Source organism: Mobula birostris, chromosome 24 (genome assembly GCF_030028105.1).
Source record: "Mobula birostris isolate sMobBir1 chromosome 24, sMobBir1.hap1, whole genome shotgun sequence".
Taxonomy (NCBI): Eukaryota; Metazoa; Chordata; class Chondrichthyes; order Myliobatiformes; family Myliobatidae; genus Mobula; species Mobula birostris.
The window spans coordinates 1,054,111-1,067,590 of NC_092393.1; the positions used below are offsets into that span (position 1 = coordinate 1,054,111).

The window sequence follows — 13,480 nt, forward strand, 5'->3', positions numbered from 1 at the left end:
CTCTTATTCCATCATGGCTGATCCTGATCAACCCCATACACCTTCCTTCTCACCATAACCTTTGATGCCCTGACCAATCAGTTTTAAATATACCCACGGTCTTGGCCTCCATAGTTTTCTGTGACAGAGCTTTCCCTAGATTCACTGCTCTCTGACTAAGAGAATTCCTCCTTACCTCTGTTCTAAAGGGTTGCCTCTGAATTTTGAGGCTGTGCCATCTAGTTCTGGACACCCCCCCTCCATAGGAAACATCCTCTCCACATCCACTCGATCTAATCCTTTCAATATTTGTTAGGTTTCAATGAGATCCCACCGCGTTCTTCTAAGTTCCAGTGAGTACAGGCCCAAAGCTGCCAAACGCTCCTCATATATTAACCCCTTCATTCCCAGAATCATCCTCATGAACCTCCTCTGGACTCTTTCCAATGACAGTACATCCTTTCTGAGATATGGGGCCAAAAACTGTCGACATTACTCCAAGTGTGCCTGACTAGTGTCTTATAAAGCCTCAGTATTATCTCCTTGTTGGTATATTCGATTCCCCTTGAAATAAATGCCGACATTGCATTTTCCTTCTTTGCCACAGACTCAACCTGAGAAAATAAGGAGGCATGGGATCCAAGGGGACATTTCTTTGTGGATCCAGAACTGGCTTGCCCACAGAAGGCAAAGAGTGGTTGTAGAGGGGTCATATTCTCCATGGAGGTCGGTCACCAGTGGAGTGCCTCAGGGATCTGTTCTGGGACCATTACTCTTTGTGATTTTTATAAATGACCTGGATGAAGAAGTGAAGGGATGGGTTAGTAAGTTTGCTAATGACACAAAGGTTGGAGGTGTTGTGGATAGTGTGGAGGGCTGTCAGAGTTTACAGCAGGACATTGATAGGATGCGAAACTGGGCTGAGAAGTGGCTGATGGAATTCAACCCAGATAAGTGTGAAGTGGTTCATTTCGGTAGGTCAGATACGATGGCAGAATATAGTATTAATGGTAAGACTCTTGGCAGTATGGAGGATCAGAGGGATCTTGGGGTCCGGGTCCATAGGACGCTCAAAGCAGCTGCGCAGGTTGACTCTGTGGTTAAGAAGGCATACGGTGTATTGGCCTTCATCAATCCTGGAACTGAATTTAGGAGCCGAGAGGTAACGTTGCAGCTATATAGGACCCTGGTCAGACCCCACTTGGAGTATTGTGCTCAGTTCTGGTCGCCTCACTACAGGAAGGATGAGGAAGTCATAGAAAGGGTGTAGAGGAGATTTACAAGGATGTTGCCTGGATTGGAGAGCATGCCTTATGAAACTAGGTTGAGTGAACTCGGCCTTTTCTTTATGGAGTGATGGAGGATGAGAGGTGACCTGATAGAGGTGTATAAGATGATGAGAGGCATTGATCTTGTGGATAGTCAGAGGCTTTTTCTCAGGGCTGAAATGGTTGCCACAAGAGGGCACAGGTTTAAGGTGCTGGGGAGTAGATACAGAGGAGATGTCAGGGGTAAGTTTTTTACTCAGAGAGTGGTGAGTGCGTGGAATGGGCTGCGGCAATGGTGGTGGAGGCGAATACGATTAGGATCTTTTAAGAGACTTTTGGATAGGTACAAGGAGCTCAGAAAAATAGAGGGCTATAGGTAAGCCTAGTAATTTCTACGGTAGAGACATGTTCGGCACAACTTTGTGGGCCAAAGGGCCTGTATTGTGCTGTAGGTTTTCTGCGTTTCTAACCTGTAACCTTCTGGAAGCCTTGCAGGAGGACTCCAAAGTACTTTTCCACCTCTGTTGTTTGAATCTTCTCCCCATTTAGATAATAGTTTGCACATTTGTTCCTTTTACCAAGTTGCATTATCATACATTTCCCCACACTGTATTCTATCTGCCACTTTTTTTGCCTATTCTTCCAATGTGTCTAAATCGCATTGCTTACTCAGCGCTACCTACCCCTCCATGTATCTTCGTATCATCTGCAAACTTTGCCACAAAGCCATCAATTCCATTATCCAAATCATTGACAAACAATGTGAAAAGTAGTGGTCCCAATACTGACCCCTTGAGGAACACCACTAGTCACTGGCAGCCCACCAGAAAAGGCCCCCTTTATCCCTACTTGCTGCCTCCTGCCTCTCAGCCATTCTTTTATCCATTCCAGTATCTTTCTTGTAACGCCATGGGATTTTGTCTTGCTAAGCAGCCTCGTGTGGCACCTTATCAAATGCCTTCTGAAAATCCAAGTAAGTGACATCCACTGCCTCTCCTTTGTCCGCCCTGCTTGTTATTTCCTCGAAGAACTCACAGATTTGTCAGGCAAGATTTCCTTTTACAGAAACCATGCTGACTTTGATTTATTTTATCATTAGTGTCCAAGTACCCCGAAACTTCATCCTTAATGATGACTCCAACACTTTCCCAACTACTGAGGTTAGGCTAACTGGCCTATAATTTCCTTTCTTTTACCTTCCTCCCTTCTTAAAGGGTGGAGTGATATTTGCAGTTTTCTAGTCCTCTAGAACCATGCCAGAATCACAAACAAAAGAAAATCTGCATATGCTGGAAATCCAAGCAACACTCACAAAGTGCTGGAGGGACCCAGGAGGCCAGTCAGCATCTATGGAAAATAATACAGTCAACATTTCGGACCGAGACCCTTCAGCAGGACTGGAGAAAAAACCTCTTTCTGAACTCTTAAGATGTAGTCCATCTGGTCTAGGTGACTTATCCACTGTATGGCCTTTAAGTTTGCCTTGCACTTTTTCCTTTGTAATAACAATGGCACTCATTCCTGCACCCTGACACTCACGGAGCTCTGGTACACTGCTAGCGTCTTCCACAGTGAAGACAGATGCAAAGTACTTACTAAATTCATCCAGCATTTCTTTGTCCCCCAGCATCATTACTACTTCACGAACGTCATTTTCCAGTGGTCCAATTATCAACTCTCCCCTCCCTTTTACTCTTAATATAACTGAAAGAACTTTTAGTACCCTGCTTTATGTTATCGGGTAGTTTGTCCTCATAATTAATCTTTCCCTTTATGGCTTTTTTAGTTGCGTTTTGTTGGATTTCAAAAACTTCCGAATCATCGAACTTCCCACTCACTTTTGCTACATTATATGTCTTTTCCTTGGCTTTTATGCAGTCCTTAATTTCTCTTGTCAGCCACAGTTGCCTACCCCTGCAATTTGAGAACAACTTCTTCTGTGGGACCTGCACCTTCTTCTATCCTTCTTCTATCCTGCACCTTGTGAACTATTCCCAGATACTTCAGCCACCTCTGCTCTGCCGTTGTCCCCATCCAATCCCCCTGGGCAAGCTCCTCTCTCATGCCTCTGTAATTCCCTTTATTCCATTGCGATACTGATACATGTGATTTATGCTTCATTCTCTCAAATTACAGTAAGAATTCAATCATATTATGATCACTGGCTCCTAAGGGTTCCTTTACCTTAAGCTCACTAACAAAATCTGCATTATTACACAACATCCAATCTAAGATAGTCTTTTCCTGAGTAGGTTCAAGCACAAGCTACTCTAAAAAGCTATCTCATAAACATTCAACAAATTCCCTCTTACGATTCGACACCAACCTGATTTTCCCATCCTCTTGCATATTAAAGTCCCTCATTGCAAATGTGACATTACTCTTATTATATGCCCTTTCCTGCTCCCTTTACAATCTCAACCCCACATCTTAACTACTATTTGGAGGCCTATAAATGATTCCCATAACGGTATTTCCCCTTGTAGTTTCTTAATTCCACCTACAAAGATTCAATATTATTTGACCCTATGTCACCTCTTCCACTTCTTTCTAAAGATGTAATACCATCTCTTACCAGCAGAGCGACACCACCACCTCACCACCTATGCCTTCCGCTTATCCAATCAACTCAAATTATATCTTTTGATATTACGCTCCCAGCTATGATCTTCTTTCAACCACGATTCAGTGATGCCCACAACATCATACCGACCAATCTGTAATTGCACCACAATTTCATCCACTTTGTTCCAAATACTACACACATTTAAATACAGCATCTCCAGTCCTGCATTCTTCACCCTTCTGGATTCTGCCTCTGTGGTATAATTTAACTCTTTGCACTGTCTGCATTTGTACCCAATCATTGGCTTGTCCTTCCTTACATTCATATTACACCCATCATCTACCTGTAAACCTGCTGGCTCATCCTCAGCTCTATCATACTGGTTCCTGTCCCCCTGCCATATTAGTTTAACCCACTCCCAACTACTCTAGTGAACCTGCCCGCAAGAATATTGGTACCCCTCGGATTCAAGTCCCTTTTGTACATGGCATTCCTGTCCTCACTGTCGCATGACACAGGCAGCAATCCCGAGGTTACTGCCCTTGAGGTCCTGCTTCTCAACTTTCTTCCTAACTCCCTGTGTTGTTTTCAGGACCTCCTCCCCTTTTCTACCTACGTCGTTGGTACCATTATGTATCACGACTTCTGGCTTCTCGCCCTCCCTTTTCAGGATATTGTGGATGCATTCAGAAACGTCACGGACCCTGGCACCTGGGAGGCAAACTACCATTTGTGTTACTTTTTCGCATCCACAGAATCACCTATCTGTCACCTTAACTATAGAGTCTATTGTTAGGGAGACACTATATAGTGATGGGCAGCTGGAGCCAGTTGGAGGTTAGAAGAATGGCTGGAAAGTGAACACAGAGAAACAGGTGTGTGGGAGGAGAACACTGGGATGAAGGTGACATTAAATTAGAAAATTTCTCCCTCCCTGCTTCTCTTCACCCACTGCCCCTCCCCTCCACTGTCCTCTCTCCTCCCCACCCTCTCTCCTCCTCCCCCACTCCCCTCCCTTCCCCACTTTATCCCTTCCTCTCTCTCACTCCCTCCCCTCCTCCCACTCCTTCCTCGCACTGCCTCCCCCTACCCCTATCTCCCTTTCTCTACCCCCTCCCCTTCCATCTTTCATTGTCTCTTCGACTATCTATCTCTCCGCCTCCCTCTCTTCCCCAACCCCTCTTCCTCCTTCCATTCCACCCATTCTCTCCCTCTCTTCCCCACCTCAGCAGATCCGTTGTAGCCTACTTCACTGTCTACTGTGCCTTCAATGTTGGTGTCATCAACAAAGTTACTAACCAGCATTTTCATCCAAATTGTTAATAAATCTGACCGACAGCAGGGGACCCAGCAGCGATCCCATTGGTCACACTTTCCACTACCACCTTCCACCAAGCTAACTTTGTATCCATTTGCTATCTCACCCAGGATCCATGCAGGAATTTGTCAAAGGCCTCACTGAAGTCCATGTAGATGTCTACCACTTAAGACCAACTTCTTACTTATATAGACAATAGGTGCAGGAGTAGGCCATTCAGCCCTTCGAGCCAGCACCGCCATTCACTGTGATCATGGCTGATCATCCACAATCAGTACCCCGTTCCTGCCTTATCCCCATATCCCTTCACTCCGCTATCTTTAAGAGCTCTATCTAATTCTTTTTTGAAAGAATCCAGAGAACTGGCCTCCACTGCCTTCTGAGGCAGAGCATTCCGCAGAACCACAACCCTCTGTGTGAAAAAGTTTTTCCTCAACTCCGTTCTAAATTGTCTACCCCTTATTCCAAAACTGTGGCCTCTGGTTCTGGACTCCCCCAACATCGGGAACATGTTTCCTGCCTCTAGCATGTCCAATCCCTTAATAATCTTATGTGTTTCAATCAGATCCCCTCTCATCCTTCTAAATTCCAGTGTATACAACCCCAGTCGCTCCAATCTTTCAACATATGACAGTCTCGCCATCCCGGGAATTAACCTCGTGAACCTACACTGCACTCCCTCAATAGCAAGAATGTCCTTCCTCAAATTTGGAGACCAAAACTGCACACAATATTCCAGATGTGGACTCACCAGAGCCCTGTACAAATGCAGAAGGACCTCTTTGCTCCTATAAATTCCCCTTGTTATGAAGGCCAACATGCCATTAGCTTTCTTCACTGCCTGCTGTACCTGCATGCTTCCTTTCAGTGACTGATGAACAAGGACACCTAGATCTCGTTGTACTTCCCTTTTCCTAACTTGACACCATTCAGATCGTAATCTGCCTTCCTGTTCTTGCCACCAAAGTGGATAACCTCACATTTATCCGTATTAAACTGCACCTGCCCACACACCCAACCTGTCCAAGTCATCCTGCATTATCTCAACATCCTCCTCATATTTCACACTGCCACCCAGCTTTGTGTCATCTGTAAATTTGCTAATGTTACTTTTAATCCCTTCATCTAAATCATTAATGTATATTGTAAATAACTGCGGTCCCAGCACCGAGCCTTGCAGTACCCCACTAGTCACTGCCTGCCATTCTGAAAAGGTCCCATTAATCCCGACACTTTGTTTCCTGTCTGCCAACCATTTTTCTATCCATGTCAGTACCCTACCCCCAGTACCATTTGCTCTAATTTTGCACACTAACCTCCTTTGTGGGACCTTATCAAAGGCTTATCAAAGATGAATTGATTTTGCTACAATATAGCATCTCTTTTTTTTTTTGTTTTTGTATCTCAGAGCAGTATAATGTTTGTTGATGTTTAACCATTATTAATTCAAATGGTTGGTATAAGACCTGAAGCCCAATGCGGAGAGTTGGGACTTCCTGCCTTGCACATTCTTATTCTAACTTCTTACCTCTTATTGCCAGTGCTGATGAAGGGCCTTAGACTGAAATGTCAATTGTTTACTGCCCTCCATAGACATTGTCTGACTTGCTAAGTTACTCCAGCATTTTGTGTGTGTTGCAGAATGAACTAATTCTTTACCATTCCCCTTCCCTGGTTATTTAGGTGGGAACAGAATGGGATCCCAAGGAGCGATTGTTCCGAAATTTTGGTGGTTTGATTTCACCTTTTGATGAGCCCATTGCCATGCAGAGGTGGGCTAAAGGTCCGAATATGACAGCCACGGTGGTGTGGATTGATCCCACGTATATCATTGCCACTTCCTATGACATTACAGTGGACTCCGAGGCTGAGTTTACCCAGTACAAGCCCCCGTTGAACCACCCTCTGAGGCCAGGCAGTTGGACTGTGCGAGTGCTGCATCTTTGGACCCTGCTAGCAGAAACCAAATTCTTGGTGATTCCTTTGGCCTTCAGTGGAAAGCGGCCTCTCAGAAAAGGTACGTTCAATCCTCTTATGTTCAAGCCACATTCTAAAATTGCCAAAGAAGAGCTGCATTGGCTCCACATCTTTCAGATTGAGAATGCCAAACAACAGAGATAAAAACACAACAGTGCAGTGGCTACACTGCCCGGTCCTGACCTCTATGCTGTCTGTGTCACTTTGCATATTCTCCCTGAGACTGTGGGTTACCATTGAATAACCTGGTTTTCTGCCATATCAGAAAAGCGTGTGTTGGTTGGTCAAATTAGCTGCAGTAAATTGCCCCTAGTTTTTTGATTGTGGGATGAATTTATTTTTGGTGGGAGTGTAATAAAGGGGAATTAATGGGAAAGTCTGAGGAATAAAATGGTTAAGATTTGTGTAAAATTGGTTGCAGGATTATTGGCATGGACACAGTGGGGTCAGGGGCCGGCTGCCACTCTCCTTTAGATGGTACAAGGCTGGTAGCTGCCTCACATTGCAGTAGTTGCGGATTACTGGCCCCATCTAACTGATGCCACAAGCCAGGAAGAAACATATCTGCCATTCTGTGGATGGTTTGGTGTATACTGAGTTGCCCAGGTCAGTGGAGTCCTAGGTTAGTCTGCAAGTTACAGTCCAGACATGGTGAGACAAAGCAACAAATTTCATAACATGCAGTATGTCAGTATTAAATCTGATTTCATTTTGAGAAAGGGAATATCTGAAATAAATCCAACATTCAATCCCTGTGCAGTACCTGACTGATACAAACTGCTCAATCTAGGCCATCGTGGATTAGTTAGTGAGGTTTCTGCAGTGGAATATTTTAGTCATTAAGTTGTACATTAAAGATACAGGCCATTTAGCCCAACTCATCCATGCTAACCAAGATGTCTTCTACACTAACCCTATTATCCTGAATTTGCTCTATTCTTTTTCTTTTTCTATACAAGTACCTGTCCAAAAGCTTTCTAACACTATTATTGTACCTGTCTCTACCACCTTGTCTGGCAGCTCTTTCCAGATAACCCCAATCCACGACCCTCTGTGTCTGGTTAATTTGTCCTTTAAATTTCCCTTAATTTTTTCTGCTCTCAATTTAAACATATGCTTGTGAAAAAGACTCTGATTATACCCCTTATAAGTTTATAAACCTTGGCAGGCTTGAGATCACACAAGCTGTTGTTTGGGTGCCAGGAAGGCGTAGCAATGAGCATGACAATATTACAGCACGAGGTTTTCCAGAGTTCAGAGTTCAATTCCAGTGCCGATCTGTAAGGAGTGTCTATGTGTCCTCCCCTTGGAGTGTGTGGGTTTTCTCTGGGTTTTCTGATTTCCTCCCACAGTTCAGAGATGTAATGGGTAAATTAATAGGTCATTGTAAATTGTACCATGATTAGATTAGGGTTAATTGGGTTTGTGGGGGATTGCTGGGTTGGCATGTCTCCAAAGGACCGGATGGGCCTTCTCCACACTGTATCACTAAATCAGTAAATTGTGGTGATTGAACACAAGATTTCTGAAGTGAATGGGGCCAGTTGGGATATTAAGCAGGCTTGAGATAATTTGAGAATTAGGCACTGCCAAGAGTTTTGGATGATTGGGATCAATATGGGATCTGTACAGACAGGCAGATGTGCACTTGGACTCCGGGAATTTGCTAGGGGGTTTAAACAAAAGGTGCCTGGGAATGAGAAACAGAATGCCAGGCAGATAATGGAGTGGGTAGTGGGGAAAGATGATGTTAAGCCTACTTACAATGGCAAGATTCAAAAGGTTGAATATGGTGGAAATAATGTTCTAAGTTGCATCTATTTCAATGCAAGGGGTATTGTAGGTAAGGTGGATGAGTTTAGTATGGATCGGCGTGTGGAATTATGACTTTGTAGCCACTAGTGAGACTTGGTTTCAAGAGGAGCTAGATGGGTTGAACTGAGGAACAAGAAAGGGATGACCATGTTAATAGGATTATATTATAGACCATGCAGTAGTCAGCAAGATTTAGAGGAAAACATTTATAGAGAGATTCACGAAAGTTAAGGTTGTGATATCAGTAACTTTCCATATATTGACTGGAATCCCATACTGTAAAAGGGCTGGATGGGATAGAGCTTGTCCTTAACCAATATGTAGAGGTCCGAACTGAAGAGTGTGATACTGGGTCGCCTATTAGGGAACGAGACACGGCACCTGGCAGAAATCTGTGGATCATAATTCCATTACTTTCAAGATAATTTTGGAGAAGACTAGGATTGGTCCTCCTGTTAAGGTTCTAAGTTGGAGAAAGGCCACTTTTGATGGCATCAGAAAGGAGCTGCTGAGTGTGAACTGGGACAGGTTTAGCAAAAGGAGCCTTCGTAAATGGGAGGCCTTCAAAAGTGAAATTTTGAGTGTACAGAGTTTGTCTGTTCCTGTTAGAATATAAGGCAAGTTCCAAATAGTTGAGGGAACATTGATTATCAAGGGATATTGAGATCCTGGTTAAGAAGAAGGAGGAGATATAAGCAGCAAGTAACAAATGAGGCTCTTGCAGAGTATAAGAAATGCCAGAGAACACGAGGGAAATCAGGAGGGCTAAGATAAGGTTGCTCTGACAGACAATACAAAGGAGAATCACAAGGGCTTCTAAATATATTAAGAGCAAGACGAGAGCAGGGAACAAAAGAGGACTGAAAGAGATGGGAGAGATCTTAAATTATTTTTTTGAATCAGTATTTATTTTGGAGATGGACACGGAGTTTATGCAACGGAGGCAAAACGGTAGTGAGGTCATGCACCAGATGCGGATTACAGAAGAGTGGATGCATGCTGTCTTGAGACAAATTAGAGTGGATATAGCCCCAGGGCTTAGCAAAGTGTCCCTATAGACCTTGTGGCAAGCTACTGCAGAAATTGCAGGGGCCCTGGCTGAAGTATTTAAAACGTGCTCAGCCATGAGTGAGATGCTGGAGGACTGGCTAATGTTGTTCAAAAAAGGCCTTAAGAATAAGCCAGAAAATTATTGTCTGATGTCAGTAGTAGGATAATTTACTGGAAGGTATTTTAAGGGACTGAATATACAAGTATTCTGATAGACAGGGGCTGATTAGGGATGGTCAAATGGCTTTGTTCATGGTACGTCATGTCTAATGAATCTTATACATTTTTGATGAAGTTACCAGGAAAGTTGATGAGGGAAATGCAGTGAATATTGCCTACGTGGTCTTTAGCAGGGCTTAAGTCTCGCTTGGATGGCTGGTCAAGAGGGTTTAGTCATTTGGTGTTCAAGATGAGGTAGTAAATTGGATTCAAAATTGGCTTTGTGGGACAAGCCGTGAGTGGTAGTAGATCGTTCCCTCTCTAACTGAAGGCCTGTTGCTGGTGGTGTGCCACATGGATCATTGATGAATATGTCTTTGTCATCTATATCAATGAACTGGATGATATTATGGTAAACTGGATCAGCAAATTTATAGATGACACCAGGATTGCTGGTGATTTGGACAGTGAGGAAGGCTAATAGCAGGATCTGGACCAGCTGGAAAAGTGGGTTGAAAAGGCAGCTGACGTATGTGACATGTTGTACTATGGGAGGACAAACCAGGGTAGGACTTGCACAGTACTGAGAAGTGTAGTAAAACAGATAGATCTGGGAATACAGAACTATTATTCCTTGAAAGTGGTGGTACAGGTAGTTAGGGTCATAAAAAGATCTTTTGATATGTTGGCCTTCATAAATCAGAGTATTAAATACCGGAGTTGGAATGTTGTATAAGACTTCAGTGAGGCCAAATCTTCATTATTCTGTGTAGTTCTCATCACCTACTTACAGTGCCTATAAAAAGTATTCACCGCCCCACCAGAAGTTTTCATGCTTTATTGTTTTACAACATTGAATCACAATGGATATAATTTGGCTTTTTTGACTCTGATCAGCAGAAAAGGACTCTCTTGTGTCGAAGTAAAAACAGATCTCTACAAAATGATCTAAATTGATAGCAAATATGAAACACAAAATAGCTGATTGTAAAAGTATTCGCCTCTTTTAATATGACACACTAAATCATCACTGGTGCAGCCAACTGGTTTTAAAGGACACATAATTAGTTACATGGAAATCTATTTTTGGAGATCTGTGTGCAGTCAAGGTGTTTCAATTGATTGTAGTAAAAATACACCTGTATCTGGACGGTCCAACTGCTGGTGAGTCAGTATCCTGGCAAAAACTACACCATGAAGATGAAAGAACACTGCAAGCACCTCTGCAAAAAGGTTATTGAAAAACACAAGTCAGGAGATGAATACAAGAAAATTTCCAAGTCACTGAATATCCCTTGGAGAACAGTTAAGTCCGTCATCAAAAAATGGAAAAAGTATGGCACAGCTGTAAATCTGCCCAGAGCAGGCCTACCTCAAAAACTGAGGGACCTTGCAAGAAGGGGGCATTAGGGAGGCCACTAAGAGACCTATGACAACTCTGGAAGAGTTACAAGCTGCAGTGGCTGAGATGGGAGAGACTGCGCATTCAACAACTGTTGCCTGGGTGTTTCACCAGTTGTGGTTTTATGTGAGAGTGGCAAAGAGAAAGCCACTGTTGAAAAAACTCACATGAAATTTCAGCTGGAGTTTACCAGAAGGCATGTGGAAGTCTCTGAAGTCACCTGGAAGAAGGTTCTATGGTCTGATAAAACCAAAATTAAGCTTTTTGGCCATATTGCAGCAAGCCCTGGAAGGCTTGTGAAGGAAGAGGGTAAAATGAATGCAGCAAAATACAGGGAAATTCTGGAGGAAAACCTGGTGCAGTCTGCAAGAGAGCTGCGACTTGGGAGAAAGTCTGTTTTCCAGCAAGACAATGACCCCAAGAATGAAAACAAAGCTACACAGGAATGACTTAAAAACGACAAAGTTAATGTCCTAGAGAGGCAAAGTCAGAATCCAGACTTCAATCCAATTGAGAATTTGTGGCTGGACTTGAAAAAGGCTGTTCACTCACGATCCCCATGCAATCTGACAGAGCTTGAGCAGTTTAGTAAAGAAGAGTGGGAAAAGTTTGCAGTGTCCAGGTGTGCAAAGCTGTTAGAGACCTATCCACACAGACTCACAGCTGTAATTGCTGCCAAAGGTGCATCTACTAAACGCTGACCTGAAGGGGGTGAATAGTTATGCAATTAATTATTTTGTGTTTTATAATTGTAATTAATTTAGATCACTTTGTAAAGATGTGTTTTCACTTTGACACGAAACAGTCTTTTTAGATTGAACAGTGTCAAAAAAGCCAAATTAAATCCACTGTGATTCAAAGTTGTAAAACAATAAAACATGAAAACTTCAAAGGGGGGTGAATACTTGTTATAGGCACTGTACGTACAAGAAAGATATCAATAAGATTGAAAGAGTATGGAGAAAATTTGCAAGGATGTTGCCAGGACTTGAGGACCTGAGTTAAAGGGAAAGGTTGAATAGGTTAGAACTTCATTCCCTGGAATGTAGGAGAATGAGGGGGAGTTTGATAGAGGTATTCAAAATTATGAGGGCTATAGAGAGGGTTCTGGCAAGCAGGATTTTCCCATTGAGATTGAGTGAGATTAGAACTACAGGTCATAGGTTTAGTTTGAAGGTTTAGATAAGGGGAACTTGAGGGGGAATGTCCTCACTCAGAGTGCAGCAAATATGGAACGAGCTGCCAGCAGAAGTGGTGAATGCAGTTTTAGTTGCAACATTTATGAGCAGTTGATAAGTTCATGGATGGGAGGGATGTGGAGGGCTATGGGACGAGGAAGAATAACAGTTCAGCATAGTCTAGGTAGGCTGAAGCGCACATAGCTGTGCTGTAGTGCTGTATGACTATGACTAAGCCAAAGGCTCCTAGAGTCATAATATCATAAGTGAGCACATGGGGTATGTAGGTGGGAGGGGTTAGATTGATCTCAGAGTAGGTTAAAGGGTTGGCACAATGTCATGGTCTGAAGGGCCAGACTGTGCTGTAATGTTCTATATAAGGTCACCCCTCAGTCCTTGCTGTTCAATGGAAACAATCTTAGTCTATTCATTTTCTCCTTCTAAATAATGTCCTCCATTCCAATTATCATTATGCATTCTTCCCAGCACCACTGCATCTTTTATATATGGTGACCAAGAGCTGCACACACTATTCCAAGCTGTCATGATGCCCGACTCTTAAACGGAAGACCCCTGTCTATGAAAGCAGCGTTTTTCACTATGTTGCCATTTGCAAGGGGCTATGAACCTGTATCCCAAGGTGCCTCTATATCAATGCTTCTAAATCCCTACCATGTATGGTGTATGTACAGCCTGTATTAGACAACCCAAAACATATTACTTTGTAACACACATCAAAGTTGCTGGTGAACGCAGCAGGCCAGGCAG

The 13,480-nt window shown here is 43.3% G+C and overlaps 1 protein-coding gene across 3 annotated transcripts in view; it reads left to right on the forward strand.

Moving 5' to 3' along the window:
* Positions 1–13,480, forward strand: part of xylt2 (xylosyltransferase II) — a 312,882-nt gene that overhangs the window by 294,780 nt on the left and 4,622 nt on the right. For all 3 annotated transcript variants that reach the window (XM_072242003.1, XM_072242005.1, XM_072242004.1), the window contains one exon: positions 6,815–7,148. In XM_072242003.1, the coding sequence (XP_072098104.1) occupies positions 6,815–7,148 (334 nt within the window). The remainder of the gene's footprint in view (positions 1–6,814; positions 7,149–13,480) is intronic.